At 45.3% G+C, this 18348-nt stretch overlaps 1 protein-coding gene across 1 annotated transcript in view; it reads right to left on the bottom strand.

Moving 5' to 3' along the window:
- LOC8035500 (neprilysin-1-like) overlaps positions 1-18348 on the bottom strand; it is a 90502-nt gene that overhangs the window by 29113 nt on the left and 43041 nt on the right. The window contains exons 10-12 of the mRNA XM_040214774.1: positions 9829-9927; positions 7892-7969; positions 7138-7250 (exon numbers count right to left, since the gene is read on the bottom strand). Coding sequence (XP_040070708.1) covers positions 7138-7250; positions 7892-7969; positions 9829-9927 — 290 coding nt within the window. The remainder of the gene's footprint in view (positions 1-7137; positions 7251-7891; positions 7970-9828; positions 9928-18348) is intronic.

The following is an 18348-nucleotide window of genomic DNA, read 5'->3' as shown; positions in this document are numbered from 1 at the left end:
GTGACGTCAAGTGTGAATAGTCGGTATCGGTAGTATTTAGGAGATCGAGACTCTGGTTACCGCGATCGGTTGTAGCAGCGCGGTGGCGCGGTCGTTTCGTCGAATCTGTCAACATGCACGACAATGCCGTTCTCGTGGGCGAGTTCGGGCTTCCGTTCAGTGACCTGACTCCAACGGAACGGGAGTACGTGTGTGGCGGCCTCCGCCATCACCCGACGGACACCATCCAGCCGGTAACGAGCGGCCCGCAAGCTCCGAGCAGGGAAGCAGTGAGCAACATTCGCGCAGGCGAGACGAGAGCGGCGCGTTTCCGGAGGACAGGGATGCGGGGGAGATGCCGAGGGCAAAGCGGCAGCGAGAACCGGTTTTTCCGCGGGGGACACTACCCAAGAAGGGGAAAATAAACAGCACCATTTCTGGTTTTCACCAAAGTCGGACGCCCTCTCTTTTCGTCGTGAAAGAACACGAACAGCAACCCACACGTTAAAACTAGCGTCGCGCGAACGAATACTGGTCTTCAGTCGACCGTTAGAACAGACATCTACAGCGCACAAATTTGGCATGACTACCATTTTGCAGAGTCCTTCGAGTACCGTGTACCCAAAGTAAACATGACACCGACATCTGAAACCAAAACCAAACGACTCCCGCGTGTTCTTCTTTTTAATTTTATTTGTTTGCTCTTAGTTGCCCGTTGCCCATTTTCCGTCCAGCGTAGCAAAGAGAAAAATAATTATGCTGCTTCGTTTACGGTTTAGCAATCATTTCCGGTCCAATTTATACTTTTTTATGGTTATTCAAGCCAAACTTAGACCAGTTTTCTCTGTCTCTCGTTTCGACCAATCGCTGACGGGTCTCTTCTGATGTCGCGCTTCTTGGCCCAGCAACGGTCACGTGAGCTCCGCTTCTCCTGGCTTCTCCCGTAACCCTCGGGGCGTCGCCCCAGTCGATCCCGGTACGATTATTTCCGCGACTGTTTAATTGATTTGCGCGGCACACGAGCGCCGGTTTCGGCTGAAATTTGGGCAACGTGGCCTGAGATTGAGACGTGCCTAGAACCCAGTTCAATCGCCAAGAAAATATCTGAAATTGCCTTCATTGTCCCTCTAAACGAAACATTTATTATGGCCCTATGAATTACAATAGCATATTAAGACAATATTTATCTATATAAATTAGATTACCGGGCAGCAGAAAATAAGAACCAAATTGTTGTAAATTGAACTAACTTTGAACATACTTTTTGTTTAACATTTTAAGCATACAAGGGACTTATTTTGTGCCATGTATGGAATATATTCTGAGGACGCATGAAATTGGAAAGCCATAAATGCATAAAATATATGCATTGCACAATTTAGACAATAGGGTGACGTCATTTCAAAGTTTGGATCAATAGTTCAGAGGTTTGTAAGTTTGCCTAAAACAGGGTGTGTTCTCTTTTGTAGCCTATTTATTAATATAATATGCACAGATATAAACATTTCTTCATTCAAGGCTAAAAAATACGAATAGAGCTGACTCTTTTGTTTTCTTTATATTAAATTAGCGCCTGGGCTACCAATTGTTATCTAATATTTATGTCTATGTTTCGTCAGCTGCCGGACCATTATATTTTGGGGCACCGAGATTTTTTTTCTTTCAAATAGAAAAACCTGTTTTAAATATGAAGTTTTTAATTCACCACTACCGCTTGCGTAACTGAAACTTTCCGAGTACGTGCTGCCATAATTAAAGTTTTAATAAATTTATTTATTCTTTCCAACATAGCATTAACAAAATTTGATCGTAATTTGAACCTGGCCAATACGGAATAGGCTTTCGCCCAGCCTCTTGTGAATTGTTGACATAATTATTAAACTTGTAATATCACCAACGTTCTCAACGTTCACAACTTAGTAGAATAGATATCTCTTCAATTTTGCTATTTCAAATACCATTTGCTTTTAGTGGTCACAACAGCGTAAACAAATTTGAATGAAAACCTGCTTTATTTAAAAACGAATTTAAACATGCATTATGATGCTAATTTGCTAGCTTGTCCAAGGTAAGAGGAAGACGGGCATGAAGAATTGGGTTTATTAAAAAAACACTACACAAAGTGACAGGACTATACAAAACAAAATTTACAACAATATTTGTGAACAACCTGCTCTAGTTGATTATTTATATTAGCAAATCTTTGCAACGAACATTTAAAAGGACGTGCATAAGGAAACTGAATGTGTCCTAATCCTAATATAAATACGTCCTTCATGTTGCGCCTTAAGAGCGCTCGTAGGGGAAAGGAACAGGACGACACAGCTCTGGTCAACGATTTACTTCAACTTCTTCCTTTTCTCCCTATCCGTCCCCATGCCCGAGCGCGAGGAAGGATCGTTTTAATCTTACTTTTCAACACCCTACCCCCCCCCCCCCCCCCCCCCAAATGAGCAAGTCGCTCATTTGATCACCAGGTCTCCAGTGGGTAGAGCAGCCGCATGGGTCTTCGTGTGGATGTACCTGAGGGCAACCTGATGGCGCATGCTCGCACGTGCCTGTCTCTACAAAGAAAGAACTCCGTGATGCGGACGGTTCTCCAAAGGTAACTTGGGGTGCGGTCATCACGAAGCAAAACCACGTCTCCAACTTTCGGTAAGCAGCTGTCAGCGGGTCGGGCGAGATGTGCTGAGCGAAGCTCTTGGAGATCTTGTTTCCAACGTCTCCAGCACACTGCCCGAGACGTCTTCGTCTCGGGCAGTGTGGTCAGTCTTCTGCCGATGAGAAATTGTGCTGGCGTCAAGACTGCTGGCTCGCAAGCCTCTGCGTGAGGGTATGTGAAGGGCCGCGAGTTTACTGTAGCCTCAACATCAATCAAGACAGTCGTCAGCTCCTCGAACGATAGGCTCTCTCGTCCAAGTATTTTTCGGGGGCAGATATTTACCGATTGCACCAGTCGTTCCCACCATGCCGCTGTCTCTACGATGAACTTCCACGTGATTACTGGAGCGCTGCAGTAATCCTGCGACAGTGGACTGCGCATTATTTTCCACAGAGTCCTCAAGTCTCTCGCAGCCATCTTGAACGTAAAAACATTATCATTGTAAATTATGCTCGGGATTCCTCTACGAGCAACAAAACCTCGAAGGGCCAGAAGAAAGGGCGTCATGGCTACGGAAGAGACGAGCTCTTGGTGTACAGCTCAAGTGGTTGGGCAAGCGAAAAGGGCAATGTAAGAATCTACATCGTCATCGTCAGTCTTAAACAAAGGACCCGCAAAATTGACTCCTACGACTTGGACGGTCGTGTACTCTGTACTCGACCTTGTGTACTCTGTTCTGCGGTGGCGGTGCAACTAGTGCACAGGCTGGCTGGGCAGAAAAGCGTCGGCAAAGTCGACACTGTTCGATCACCGCATTTACCGTCCTCGGGGCGTTCGGTAGCCAAAACTTCTCACGTAACTCCGTCATCACTGCTTGAACGCCTCCATGCAAGGTGCACTGATGGGCCGAGGCGGCAACCAGCTTGCTCAGGTGATAATCTTTCGGTAGAATAACAGGATGCCTCTCACCCTCCGAAAGTAAGGCATGCTGCAGTCGGCCACGGATCCGCATAAAGCCAGCTTCGTCAGTGAAATGTTGCATATTCATTATCTTTGATCTCGCCGAGATGTCTTGACTTCGAGACAGAGCCCAAATCTCGGCGTTAAAGCATTTATGCTGAGCATGTCTCTTCCACAATTGCTCTGCGTCTCGGATCTCCGCTGCCGACAAGCAGAGCTCCGTTGTCTCTCTCGGTGGTCAACAATGTTGGACGAAGCGCAGACCCCAAGCCGTGACCCACAGCATCCTCGTGTAGCTTTCGAAGTTCTCCAAAGTCAGAAGCGGAGTTGGCACGTTTGCATCATTGACCAAGACATTCACTTTTTTTCGTCTTTCCGCTTCGATATGGCTGGACAGACCATTGGCTGGAGACGCCGCAGGGGGCCGGTCTATCCGGTCGCGCATAAACCCATCTTGTCCGAACCACCATTCATCGTCAGCACTGGCCTGTCCTCAAGGTTCTTTCCTCTAGTCATCATGTCAGCTGGATTCATGTAACCAGGACAGTTGTGCCACCTGGAGGGATCAGTCTTGGCTTGAATTTCCATAACCCGGTTGCATACGAATGGTTTCCAATCGGTCGCAGATCCCCTGATCTAACCCACGGTTATCATGGAGTCCACCCAGTACCATACTTCGATGTCAGTGTCAAATACGTTTGTTCGCAAGAATACATAAATTCGTGCTCCCAATCGTGCTCACCTCAATATGAGGCGCAGCAGGGATAGCGTCTTGAGAGGATCGACTCTGGCTTTAGGAATAATTAAAGTCAGACCTGCTGGCAGGAGATCCGTGTTTATCTTCGGGCCTGTTTCAAGCTGGTCGTTCAGGGGCCCAGTGCTTGGTCCATAAGCTGAGGCGTCGAAGACGACTTGGAGCTTCGTTATCGCTGACTCCGCACCAACCACCGCTCGATGAGGCATGTAGCAGACGGTACGCTGTTCTGGGTGTCCTCATTGACTCTTTCTGCCTGCCCGGCATCTATATAGCGTGGGATTCCCTCGTCGGACTCTGCGACGGTGCTATCTCGCTTCAGTCGTCTGATCAGGCTGTGTAGTCTTGTGTGCGCTACATCACAGTTGTTCCCCAGGATTGATGTGGCGTCCTTCCAGGGGAGATTGACTTGATAGCGCCCTCCTTTCATCGGAATGTTTTCGTTGAAGTGTCCCATTGCGTTCTTATGATCCAGCAGTGTAATCGTTGGCTCATCCACGATGCCAAGGCTGTCTAAATCCCAAACTTTTCGCAAAGCGGTGGAGTCGTCTTCGTGACTGTTCCTAACACTGAGAACACCCACAACCGCATTCACGGAATATGATAGCGCCTGCGCAGCGCTGGTCGGCCTTTGGAAAGTCTATCCCAGAACAGTTAAAATGGCCACCAGCTCGGTGGCACTTTCAGCGCGTCGAATCTCTCCCATGAGAAGTCGCCATATCTGGGTAGCGCCTATCAGGAGGCTTATACCAGCTTCTGATTTCCCATAAGGGAACATCAACTCGTCGGCGAGCTCGCCTGAGATGGTTCGTATGAACGAGTGATCGAACGGTGCTTCTGTAAGCTCCTTACATATGAACGGGACAACCACGGCATCCAATGTATGGCTCGCCGTAGCGTACTGGCTTGGCAAATGCAGACGCATGACCTTTAATTGTTGGCTGGGATTGTTTGTTTCTGTGCTTGAGAAGGTGTTAAATTTCAGGTCGAGGTAGCCTATACTGTCCAGTTGAAGCCTTGTTGCCACATCCTCTCGGATGAACGTTTTCTGGCTTCCACCGTCTACGATGCCGCGAATGTAAGCAGACTTCTTGTTAGTCACAATCCAGCGCCTGAAAGTCTGCAGGAGAACGCTGTTGCCGCCAGGTGAAGATGTGGAACCCGCCGTTAAGACGTCGGTAGTTTCTTCGCTATCGGCCGGAGCTCCACGACGAAGTGATTGTGGCCGCCACTCTGGGTTGCACATAGAGACGGCATGTCTCCCGCTACAAGTGGTACATCGAGCCTTGCTGTGACAGTCCTTAGAGCGATGGTCTCTTTTCGTGCATTGGAAACAGCTGCTATTCTGTGCAAGCCGCCTTTTCTTCTCATCTAAGGAGCTTTTGGAAGAGCATGTGCTGGCACCATGATCCTCATTTCCACAGAAGCAGCAAGCGTCATCTAGACGACTTGAGTTTCGCAAAACAATCGTTGAGGAATCTGGATAGTCTGTCGAGGTCTAGAAGCCAATGGTGACAGATTCGCCGATGGGCGCTCGTCACGTGAGGATCGCTCGCGGCTCTTGATTTCCACCCGTAGAAATTGTAGCATCTTAGCCAGCTCTTCTCCCGTATTCCTCAATGTATCAACCATAGCCTCACAACGTGTCGCACCACTGGAAGTGGCTTCAATCTGTTCGGTGAGAGTAGGAGGAGCCAGTTGTGACATATGGATCTTGATCCGGTAGTACTCCACTACGATGCGTGATGGCAATCTGGTCAGACGTATATCAACCAGCATAGCTGCGTATGTATCACACGAAATACCGAGCGAAAGCAAGCCATGGATATTTATTTGCACGTTATCGTAGACGCTCCGTAGTCCCTGTACGTCGCGCTCAGATTTCACAGCTGGTAGCTTACGCAGTCTTCCCAGATATTCGCGTTCGATTCGCTGTTTATCCCCGAAACGCTCGGTCAGAAGCTCTACCGCATCTTGGTAACATGCTGCGGTGGCTTGTAGTCCAGAAATCATACTGGCTGCTGGTACAACGAGAAGAGAGCGCAAGTATTGGAAATTTTTCGCCTCAGAAAGACTTTTGTACCGGTGTTCCGCGACGTCGAATTGTTCCCAAAAGGGTTGCCATTGTGTAAGCTCACCTTGGAACTGCAGCAGTTGTAGTTTCGAGAGTTTCACTCCAGTCATGTGGGAGCTGCTGTCTCTGTCGCCTTCGGAGCGTGGCGGTGGCGGCGTCGCCTGGGCTCGCACCTCGCTGACGATCCTTGCGACCTGGTCCTCGAAGTCAGCCACGGTGTTGTAGTCCTCTTCCAAGTCATTGTCGTCAATGAGGGGCTCTATCCCCTCATTGACTTTCCGAAGCTCGTCGTTGCTAGCAAGCAGTCTGTCACGCAACAATGGAGTCCATGTGGTCCGACTGTAGCTCAGCTAGTATCTCATTTATGAGCTTGGTGTTCCGGCTGCATTGAACCACTCGCTTCTTTTTTAGTCGATCCATATTCACGAATGTGGCGTCCAACCTTGTTCAACTCCCGGGTTTCGGCCCCAAATGTTGCTCCGTGAGAGCGCTCGTAGGGGAAAGGAACAGGACGACCCAGCTCTGGTGATCGATTTACTTCAACTTCTTCCTTTTCTCCTTAGCCGCCCCCATGCCCGCTCGCGAGGAAGGATCGTTTTAATCTTAATTTTCAACAATTCACACACCGGAAGACGCTTCTTGTGAAAAAAATACACCAATTTTATTTATTTATTGTATTTGGTCAAACGAGCATAACCAAATTTATACTTAAACAGGGTAACATAACAGCCCAACACTCAAAAGCAAAGCTTTAACTCAGTCACTCACACTTCTGCTCGGTTGTTCTCCACACGTAACTTTCTCAAAATTTCCAGGCCGCTTTTCTTCCGGAAATCCAAGTAGGACAAAATAAAGGGTTGACCTAGAACAACGGGTTCAACCTTTCAAAATGAAAAAGAAAGGAAATTTATTGGTATTGCCCTAAGTTGTATTTTTTAAGCAAAACTATATTGCCAAATGTTTTTGTAATGTTTTTCAATATAACATCTTGTGTATGACTAAGTGTAGCCGTAAATAAAAGTCACATAAAATCGTGTTGAAGACTTCAAAATATTCTGCATTAGGTTAACCTTAGCGGTACTATCCTATAAATTGTAATTATTGGTGATACAGAGGTCGCTGAAACGTATTGTCCACAAGTTTTAATAATGGTTACTTTGGTAAGGACGATGAAATTATCAAAGCCAGAAAAAATCTTTAGAGGGAGCATGGTCTAGCCGAGTTCTCCCTTGTTATCGGAAGAAACATTCAATTGGCACTAACAGTACTATTCGGATGTAAAGAGAAATAAGCTGAGTAGTGTATAATCATTAAAATGAAATTTTTCTTTTTGTCCTATTGTTTCTATTAATCACACAAAGAAAGTCTGTTGGACAGTAGCCTCGTTAAATATCATAACATTATGAGGTTTAATTTGAATTCCGTGTCAACTGAGTTCAATGTATCATTCATTTTGCATGTGTAGTCGAAAAGATGCGTTATGGGCACATTTTATGGGATGAAAACATCACAAATAACTTACCTCACGGTACATGTTGTTCAGATATGTGTCGTTCATCAGCCAATCAGCATAGCCAACTTTTTTAACGATTTGAGTCAGCTGTTAAATGAAATTGGACAAGCATTTTACAAACACTCCTTCCTTAAGGCTCATATGAGAATATATCTTATGGCTAAAATTCTTAGCTTATGGCAAAACACAATTTCACCGCCAATTGCGCAGATAGGTGGGAAAATATTGTAAGTCTAAGACTGTAAGCAATAAAAACAACACAGGTATTTTACAGAATTGTTTTGCAACCATGCACGTTTGTACCACCTAGAGTCCTGCAGGGAGGATGTGCAAGACTTCTTGTCAGCTATTTTTAAAGCGAGATAAGCATATTGTTCTCCTCCGTATAACGCCTAACCAATATACCTGTGCAAAGCAATTCAAGTTTTATGTTTGCTCAGGTAGTTCTACCTACAGTTTATTTAGGCCCACTCGACACCAGTACTCTTTGTAATAATATTGTATTGAAGACAAAATATTTTATTGCGATCAATAGTTCATCTTTACAGTCACGACCATTCCTAAACTGGCGAGGCTCTTAGAAGCAAGCTTATCACTTTACTTTTAAAACTAAATTTTTTAACGCCAAAGCACCCAGTCTTGGTCGAAAAAAGAAATGTCTATTCTTACACCGCTTGTAACATTCATTACACCCCAAAACTGCAGTTCAACGTATACAGCACACTGACCGTGAACCAACGGTACCAACTTTCGCGACCTGCTTGATAGCTTAGTTGTACAACTTATTAAAATAGCTAATAAATGTGTGATTAACTGCAATAAAAGTAATCCGGATATTCCTGGCTCTACAGCAAATTGTCGGTGTTTTTTATGTAGTCTTTGATACGTGCTTTGAATGTTTAGTATGTTATATAGCACCCTTATCTGTCCCCTCGTAAAAGTTGGGGCCGTCAGTTCGTCGTTGGTGTGCAGTACGTCGAACTGAAGTTTTCGGGTGTCTTTATGTGGCAAACGGTGTCAGAGCACAGCTTTTTTTCTTGGAGTGTATGTCTAGCAGTTCGCACCAGGTGCCACAATTATGGTTTGCCGTTATCTTATCGAAAATTTATACACTATTTTCGTAAATTTGCAATAATAAAATGGCGGCCGATCAAACCGACACGTCCATTGAGATGAGTGGTGTATGGTGCAGGGAACGCGTTGTGTTTCATACTAGAGAAAGTAAAAAAAATTGCGTAAAAAATTTGACTCATATAATAAAAAGCCTCGAAAATTAACACCTGGACAGTACTGCGAACGCTGCAATTGAGTATAAACTGAGCTTTTGACGAAGGGTAGTTTATCTGTGTGATAAAAAAAACACACTGTAGATCAACTTCCTAGATACCTTGTACTTTTCGATACATTGTAAACACTACGGTATGTCATTATTATCTATTATCACACAGGTTTCTAACAAGCACATGCTTAGATTTAAATCGCGATGTAACTTATTTAGGCGGCTGATTATTCAGGAAGAAACTGAGGGAAAGAATGAAACCAGAGCGCACGGAGACGTCCGAACGCCGAGCTCTGGTTGGAATAATTAGGGGGTAGACCGAAAGCTAGCTATCGTTTTCTCTACTGCACTTGTCGAACGCATTCAAATCCGACAGCCAAACGCCGGACGCCGGCGCTCCGCATTCTAACGCGTTCAACGTGTGCAGTGGAATGCAGTCTACACACTAATCATTCCAACCAGAGCTCAGTGCTCGGACGCCCCCGCGCGCTCTAATCCCCTCATCTACCTCAGTTTCTGCACGCATTGATCAGCATAAAGTAAAAGCTTAAACCCAGCGAGAAACAGCAGCGCGCATAAACGATTTGGCTCCGATAGTTAAAACAGTAAAAATACAAGTATTTCTTCCTCTAATCAGTGGGATCTCAAAATGGGAAACCGCACCGACCTTCGTTAAAGCCTCTAATTTTGTTTTGTGATCCATCCATCTTATCTTCAGAAGGCGTTCCTTGAAGGAGTCGATGAGCTCAGTAACCAAGCCCTTTGCCTAAATGTGAAGATAAGCAAACATGTATTGCTGCCATGTTTAATAACTTTATATATTTGAATTGGCAAAAAAGCTTCAGTACTCATATTTTAGTTTTAAATGATCGTTTAAAATTATATTACTCTAAAAAACACGAAAGACGTACCGAAATCTACTTTAAAACTGCATGCGCAATAGGGTTAGCACTGTTTTCTAATCTTGTACCGTACAGAGCCCACCTTAACTGTTTTAAATATCCTTTTTTCCTCGAACGATAGAAAATTGGATTAACATAAATGGATCAGCTCGTTGTCTCGATTTTGATATGTTTGTGTTACAAATACAGTAGGTGTTCTGGTATGGTGCCTGGAATCTGTAATTGAAGTGTATGTGTTTCGTTTCGTCCTCTTTTTTTATATTGCATTTTTCACGGTTTTCTATGTTTTGTTCCGTAGGGTGTGTACATTTTTAATCGATGGCCTTTTTGAATGTATACGTATGTTATCTCTCCACCCCTGCGATGACCTCATTGAGGTCGTAGTATTTTGAAATAAATAAATAAATAAAGGTTTATTCTATATAAGTTATTGCGACCACGACATTCATAATTTTGCACATCTTTGTCATGAAGATTATAGATAAACATAAATTATTACGGCCTGATTTACTCCCCATGGTGAGCCCGGCCTGCTACACTGTAGGTTTTAGAAACGTCCTTACTGTTTTAAAACAACAGTACCGGTCACCAGCCTACAACGTGTTCAGCTCTTTATGAGAGCGTTTATGCGGGCATGCAACGCTATTGACCTATATTTTGATATTTGCGGGCATCAATTAAAGATCACAATAAAAAAAAGCTCCAATCTACGCTATGACAGCGGTTGGGATCACCTGCAACGAGTGCCTACTCCACTATAGACCTTTTTCGTGGAAAACGCCACTAGGGGGTACTGCAGTCTTTGACAATCTACAGAACTTGCGGTTTATAAGAAAATTAACAAAGGCCACCCTTACACGGCTGCTTAAAATGTATATGAAATGTTTAACCACCAGTTTTTCAGGTGAACGCCAAAATAACGAAGGAGTGCGAGATTTGTTAAAATGTTTTGAGTATTGTTGTAAACCAACTTGCCTCCTACAAGGAGTAATATTGTACAACGGATGACCCTCGTTAAATCTCCAAATGTGTTGTCCATGTAGCATTTTTGCTTTGTAGCACTAGTGACATAAGCAAGGTAAACAGACTTGCAAAGACGGTGCGACCGGAAGTCGCTCGGGACGCAAGCTGCAGTTCATGTTTCTTAACAGGAAAAGGGTCTATCCAGGGGCGGCCAGGCTGACCCGGCCTAAGAGCCGCAAACAAAACCACGAAACATCCAAGAGCTGCGGGGGGGGGGGGGGGGGGGGGGGATTTTTGTTTAGAGCAATAAACTAAACCGGAACTACTTTCAATCTACCCGAGTCAGAAGCAGTCCAGCTGTACGTAAGGTAGCAGTAGCACAAGACTACCAAACCACAACCTGTCTTTCAATTTAAAACACGCTTCATTTCTCTTTTTGGAGAGGTGCTCGTGTGACCGGGAGGAAGGCGGGGGAGTCTGTGTGTGTGTGGGGGGGTGGGGGGGGGGGGGGAGCCGTGAGCCGCAGCTTGACCACCCTTGGACTCTATGCCAAATGGTTCACGAAAAAAAAAAGCAAATGCACTGTACCAACACTTTTTTTTATATGAAAGACTTTGTACTCTGCCGTAGCCACAGCAGCTTATGCAACCGCTATTTTTTATCGAGAAACGCATGCGCGGAGTGCTACGTACTTATCCTTTATCTCGTGATTTTGTCACTTGTTTTGTTGTTTTCTTATTGAAACAAGTGTCAAAACCACGTGATAAGAATTCAGGCGCACGCCAACAGAGATAAAGCGTGCGCGATGGTTTTTTGACGACCATTCTCTCGACTACTGTTCTGTCGACGGACACGAAAAAACCCGACCTACGAGTCACCTACAGCTTCACTGTAAAAACGCTTTACATTGGTAACACTAATACAAACAAGTAAATGACGATGTAATGTGTGCGACAGCAAGAACTAACGTATTTGGCACTCCTAGCAAAGTTGGAATTGAAAACGTACAACCTCCAGATTTTTTTGACAATATCACGCGAACGCCGACCGACCGGTGGCTCAGCGCCTTATTGCGGCGTGCAACGGCAGGTCAGCGTGGTTACACGCGTGTGGCAGAAGGCACAAGCCTAACCTCGCTGACTAGCTGTTTCACGCCGCGATAAGGCGCTGATCTACCGGACGGTCGGCGTTGACCCGATATTGTACAAATATCTGAAAATAGGGGAATTCTAAAATAGTTTCGTCAGAAGTTTTCTGTCTATTTTTTAGAACACAGTTCTGAGGTAGTGAGGTATAAAAATAAAGTCGGGGGGCCATGTATTTTCAATGTCCTACACTGGCCTGTTTGTCGTGTGCACACTGGTTAATGAGCTCGCTCCGGCTGCCTTGCTGAACGCAAAAACGATGAAAGCCAATAGCATAGCCAGGCGATGAGCAAGATAGTTACGATAAATAATATTTTAAACAAAATACATCAATGGTGATCATCCGAGAGCAAGATCACAAACTAGGGGTCAGACGACGAAGATCCGGTAGAGGGAATAGTGAATGCACGGCCGCAATTTTCGCTTTATTTTTATTAGTTTACCCCCTTTGACTTAAGCTCTAAAAAGTATTCAAGACGTCCTTCGAAACTTCGTTCGCGTGCCCAACTTCAGGTGTCTGCATTTTGAATCCGGAATTCGCAAGACCTGCCAAGTGTGTTAGTCCTTACGGCCGCACCATGCAGATCACGCGATACGCAAGCAGCTACAGGACCTTTACAAGGCATGATTTAAGTATACTATATGTTGAACATTCACCTGTAATTTTGTCGATAGCTACTTATCACATATATTTTAGAAATAAATTTAAAGCTTTTTAGTAATTAGTGCCATGTATTAAAATCTCGCGATAGATAAAATTCTCCACATTATCTCTGTGAGTGAGTCGCCGCAATCACAAAACATTGACAAGAAAGTATTTGTTAAAAACAAAACTGAGAGCTTCACCTTAGCACCGAGTGCGACGCGAGCAGCACTTTCTTAATAAAGCGATATCTTTTATATTCCTGAGAACCTTTAAAAGTGATTAACTACAGTGTCTACATTGCGAGCATTGCGAATGAAGAGGTTATATAAAAATCTACGCCGAAGCATTGACTTTGCCATGTGACCCTAATTATTACCCCAGTATGAAAATTACCATCACAATGCCATTTCTCGTTTTTATGTTTTTTGGTTACGTAAGTTCAATTAGTTGGACTGTTTCCTTAGGTTTCAGTGATTGTCAATACTTGTTGACTCTAAGGCAATGCTTACGTATCTAAATGTTCTAGAGTGCGAGTTGAGTTTCAATTGGTTTGCTATATGATAAGGCGCCATTGCCTTGTAACGTGGATATATTTTGTTGAAGTTGTACACTTTAAGCAGCACAATCACGGCATGGCGCTCAAACGCAGCAGCTAAAGCGTGTGTTTCTTTTCCTAAAGAATTTGCATATAAATATAATGTCAAATTTACTATGCGAGAGGAGAATACGACACTGACCGAAAATGTCTAGCATTTTGTAGAAAACTTTTGAGTATCACCTTTTAATAGATTATTCAGGAACAATAATTTGGTCTATGGTAACCGCCGATTAAAAGAAATTCACAGTAAATGACGAGCCACATGCGTGGGGTTCAACACTGAACAGGCGATGTACCATTCTCACTCAGTTTGCATATCTAGATTTATGAAGTTATAAAAGCTAAATCTTATCGATTATATTTCGGAAGCTAAACTTTTGGAGTCGTATTTTATCCCAAAATACTATTACACTAAACCGTTTTCATGCAAATATTTATGGGCTGGATTTTATGCGTATAGTGCAACGCTCGACTGTAACAAAAAAGGTCTACGTGCACGCTATGTCAACATCAAGCATGCATAGCCTATAGCTGGCGATGCATTAGCATACAAAGCATATACGTGGCATACTTAACACCGATCATTCCTAAAAAAACAAAACTATAGTCGGAAGCAGATTAAGAGTTCGGCGAGAGTTCCGCCAAGCTCCTTCCAATTTTGCACAGCAATTGCTGGAGAAGAGATCGCCTTCCGTCCAGCGTTCGCTCTACCAAAGTGAAAGCAGATGAGATTATCATCCTTAGAAATCTTAACCTGTCACCGGATAGAGGCACAATTATTTGCAAGTGGCGACAGTCACCAAAAGGCTAAGCGGGAATCGAAGCCCGGACCATGCGATCCACAGTCTGTCATCTTTGCTCGTCTACACATAGGGTACAGTTACTATCTTTTTAAGGCACCCCAGGGCGGAAGGGGAAAAATTCACAAGGTATCTTATGTTATCCCTAAGACGACTTGAAGACGAAAGCCCAAGCGCCGATCCAAGTGGTAGCGAACTTCCGAAGACAGCGCGCTCTCTCACGACGCACTTTTGGCGCCGTTAATCCCACGGCATGTCGCACGCTTGCTCTTCAGCGCAGCCCGAGCGAGAGTGTCCTCCTCTCCCGCTGTGATTGCGCCGCGCGCGCGCCTCCGCTGGTTTCTGGCACAAGTAATGCCATCTCGTGGTCCAGTGGCGAACCGTGGGTTTCGGTGCATTTCGCGTCGGCAACGTGTTTTCGTGCCTTTCCTGTCGCCGACGTGTTTTTGTACTTCTTAAGCCGTCGACGTGTTTTCGCTCAAGGACTTTGAAGGTCGACTGAACGATGAGACATCTAAGGCTTTCGCCTTAATAGAGAAAGCAGCTAGACTAACTATGACCTGCTGCCGACAGGCGCCTCCGGCAGCACGGAACTATCCGCGGTGAGAAGAACTTAGTCCATCTTACTTAATACGCAGGTGACCATCGAAGGCCACTCCTACTTCGTTCAGCATACCAAGCCCGCAAGCGAAAGTAAAGAGGTATACTTACACCAGCATACTAAGCCCTAGGCGACCGTCAACGGCGAGCCACAGTTTGTTTTGTGTAAGTTATATTACCCCTGTTTTGTCTTTTTCACAAAGAAGCGTCTGCGGCAGCAAAACGTCGGAATTTCTGGTTTAACTCACTCGCTCAGAGTTAGCTGCAGATTACAAAATAAAACCTCACTCATCCTCACCCTCATGATGGCACTCATGTTCAAGTCCTCACTTACGAACTATTTAATTCGCCCAACTCATTCCCCCATCGAACTCGTAAACTCACGTCCCTCACTGAACTATTTAACTCGCCGAACTCAGAGACACACGCCACTCGCTGAACTCATGAACCCACCGAACTTACCTAAATCACCGAACTCACGAACTCAAACCCCTCACAAAACTCACGAACTCACCGAACTTACAAACTCACGCCCTCGTCGAAATCGTAAACTCACTCACTCACCAACATCATTAACTAAGTAGCTCTCGCCCTCACCGTAGTGGCGGCGCCGGCGCTCGTGTTGCAGACGGGTTGCACGGCTTTTAGAAATCCGCCTTGGTCATTGTTGTCCTTCGCCTTTCCGGCGCTAGCCGTCAGCTCACCAAGTGAAGAAATATGTTTACTTTTTTTTTTTCGCTTCGACTCATTCCGCGCGCTTTCCGAGCGCTATATTTCGTTTCCCCTTAAACGTAGACTGGAAGGTCCGCCTTCAGTGTGAGCATTTTGGCCTTGCTAACACAAACGTGAACGCGCAGGCACACGCAACCAAAGCACACCGGAAGCCATCAAGCTCGTACTGCAGGCAGAGCTTCCAGACACAGCTTAAACACCTACGACCAGTTCGCGCGTTCCACTTTTCCCTCGCTTCCTCCTTTAACCCTTCTACCCTGTCCACTGTTGCCTGCTTCTTCCTACCCCATGATGAGGAGGATTTTCTGCCTTGCAGAACCTTGAGTCTGGTCGTCGGCTTTTCAGGGTGAGCCGAGTATAGAGGAAGAGGCGCTTTTTTGGGGATACAAAAGCGCATCATTGCGAGTCTCGTAAAAAAGTAGTTTTTATTGTGTGTACTTTTTGTTTTATGCATTCGTGACAACTTCGTAAAAGTATGGAGTGAGCGTCCTCTGCGTTGTTTGTTTAGGTATTTATTATTTTGTGCAAACTTGAACCGTCATAGGTGCGTATTTTAGTCTGCATAGAATAATATTGAAAACTTCTCCCTAATAAAAGAGTATAGCTTTTTCGGCAATTCGTTGCCAAGTAGACAATTTTATATAATTTTATCGCGCCTCTCAGTTTTGTTTCGCCGCACATACAAGTCAAACCTCAACCGTTCTAATCTACCGACTGTGTACCTCATAAAATGTTTTGCTTTATGGATCCTGACATAAAATCGTTATCGATGTCGGATGCCTCCGGTATTAATGACGATTAGACAAGGTGTTCTTGAGTTCAAAACTATCAATATGTTGGATACAAATATTTACAAACTACGTGTAAAAAACTGTATTCTCTTATTAATATAGTTTATTAGATTTTGATGAACGCTTGTTTTTAATTTGTGTTCACGAATTTGTACGAACAAACTACGATAGAGTGGTGCAAACGCACCTTCTTCTTTTTTTCCACATTCAAATTACTTCACTGCTAACTTCTGATAGCCTAATTAAGATTTTGACTTAATATTTCATGAGGGGGCGGGAGCGGTCACGGAGCTTTAGTAAATGGCAGACAATTCTTCCTGCATTTTTTAGACAAAAACGTTTGGGGCGCCTAATCTCCTCGCATGGGAAAGGTTGCTTCCGAGCACACACGCGCATGCACGTACACCTAATATATTTGTAATTATTTAAATACTGAATCTTACTCTCCCCCCTCCCCTTTTGTTTACTGGTCGAAATATAATGCTGCTAAAAAAATTAAACCCGTTTACAACTCCCTGTAACGCCGAATTACAGGGTGATTCAAGGAGACGCCAGGCTCTTTAAATCGACCGCAAAAATCGGTTCCTTAACCTATCGCGTTACGACTTTGTGCAGCGTTGCCCACAGATGGTGCATTTTGTTTTTTTGGAAAATTTGCAAAGAGCGAACTTACCCGAGGAAAAAGTAAAGAAAGAAAGAAGCTCAGCTCCTACGGAAACGCCAGCGCGGTCTTCAAACAACACGGCACCGTTTCGCACGGGAGACAAGAGATGGCGCAAGCGGTCGCGACGCGAACTGCCGCCAACGAACGACCATACGACGCCGAGAGCCAGCGTCTTTAGCAGACAAGGAACGGTAGTTCCTTGTCTGCTAAAGACGCTGGCTCTCGGCGTTGTTACCGCCCCTGTTTTTGTTTCTGCCCTTGTCTGGTTGTTACCGCGCCTGTTTTTGTTTCTGCGACTGTAGCCGCCTGTGGAACGCGTGCCGCTTTTGAGTCGAAAAGATTGTCTGCTAAAGACGCCGGCTCTCGGCGCCGTATGCTCGTTCGTTGGCGGCGTTCGTTGCGCCATCTCTTGTCTCCCGTGCGAAACGGCGCCGTGTTGTTTGAAGACCGGTGGCGTCGCTGCGTTTCCATAGGAGCTAAGCCTTTTCCTTTCTTTACTTTTTCCTCAGGTAAGTTCGCTCTTTGCGAATTTTACAAAAAAAAAATGGACCATCTGTGGGCAACGATGCACAAAGTTGTTGCGCTCTAGGTTAAGAAACCAAATTTCGCGGTCGATTTAAAGAGCCTGGCGTCTTCTTGAATCACTCTGTAGAGTGCAGCGCTTGAGGAGGAGGAGGGAAGGATACTCAGGGGAAAGTATGCCCCTCCTCTCTTTCCTTCTCACCTCCCCATCATGCCGCTCCACCCTCCGAGCGGCGTGGGCGTCGCCGTCGCCGTCGGCGTAACCGTGAGGTGAAGTGACCCTCGTGACGTCGCGTGACCCTCGTGACCTTACGGGGGTCACGTGACTTCACGGGGGACACGTGACGTCACGGGGTCACGTGACCTCACGAAGGTCACGTGACCCCCTTCAGGGGAATCAGGGGAGTCACGTTACACCCCTCGGAGGGGTCAGGGAGGTCACGTGACCCCGTGCGAACGTTTCGACACGGTACTGAAACGTCACCATGCCGAAACGTCGCCGCGGGTATGCCGACGACGACGGCGACGCCGCTCAAGCCGGAAACGGTCGCCTAAAAGCTGCGCTTTAAAAATATTAAAAAACGCGCCTCGTAAATGACTGAGAAACGCCCCGGTGCAAGCTGTGTCAGTTGATAAAAAAATATTACATAAGAATAATAACTGGTATGCCAATACTATTGGCGAGTAAGAAAACTGTTTTTCAGCACACGACACGTTTATCGGGTGCAGCTAGTATTCTGACTCTTCTCAACGTCCACCTCTTGAATGGCTATCGGGGTGTCGGGTATTCTTGCCATTGACTGTTACTTTTGTTAAATGCCATG

Source organism: Ixodes scapularis, unplaced genomic scaffold (assembly GCF_016920785.2).
Source record: "Ixodes scapularis isolate PalLabHiFi unplaced genomic scaffold, ASM1692078v2 PGA_scaffold1__304_contigs__length_218370807, whole genome shotgun sequence".
Classification (NCBI taxonomy): domain Eukaryota; kingdom Metazoa; phylum Arthropoda; class Arachnida; order Ixodida; family Ixodidae; genus Ixodes; species Ixodes scapularis.
This window is presented reverse-complemented; position numbering and strand designations above follow the sequence as displayed.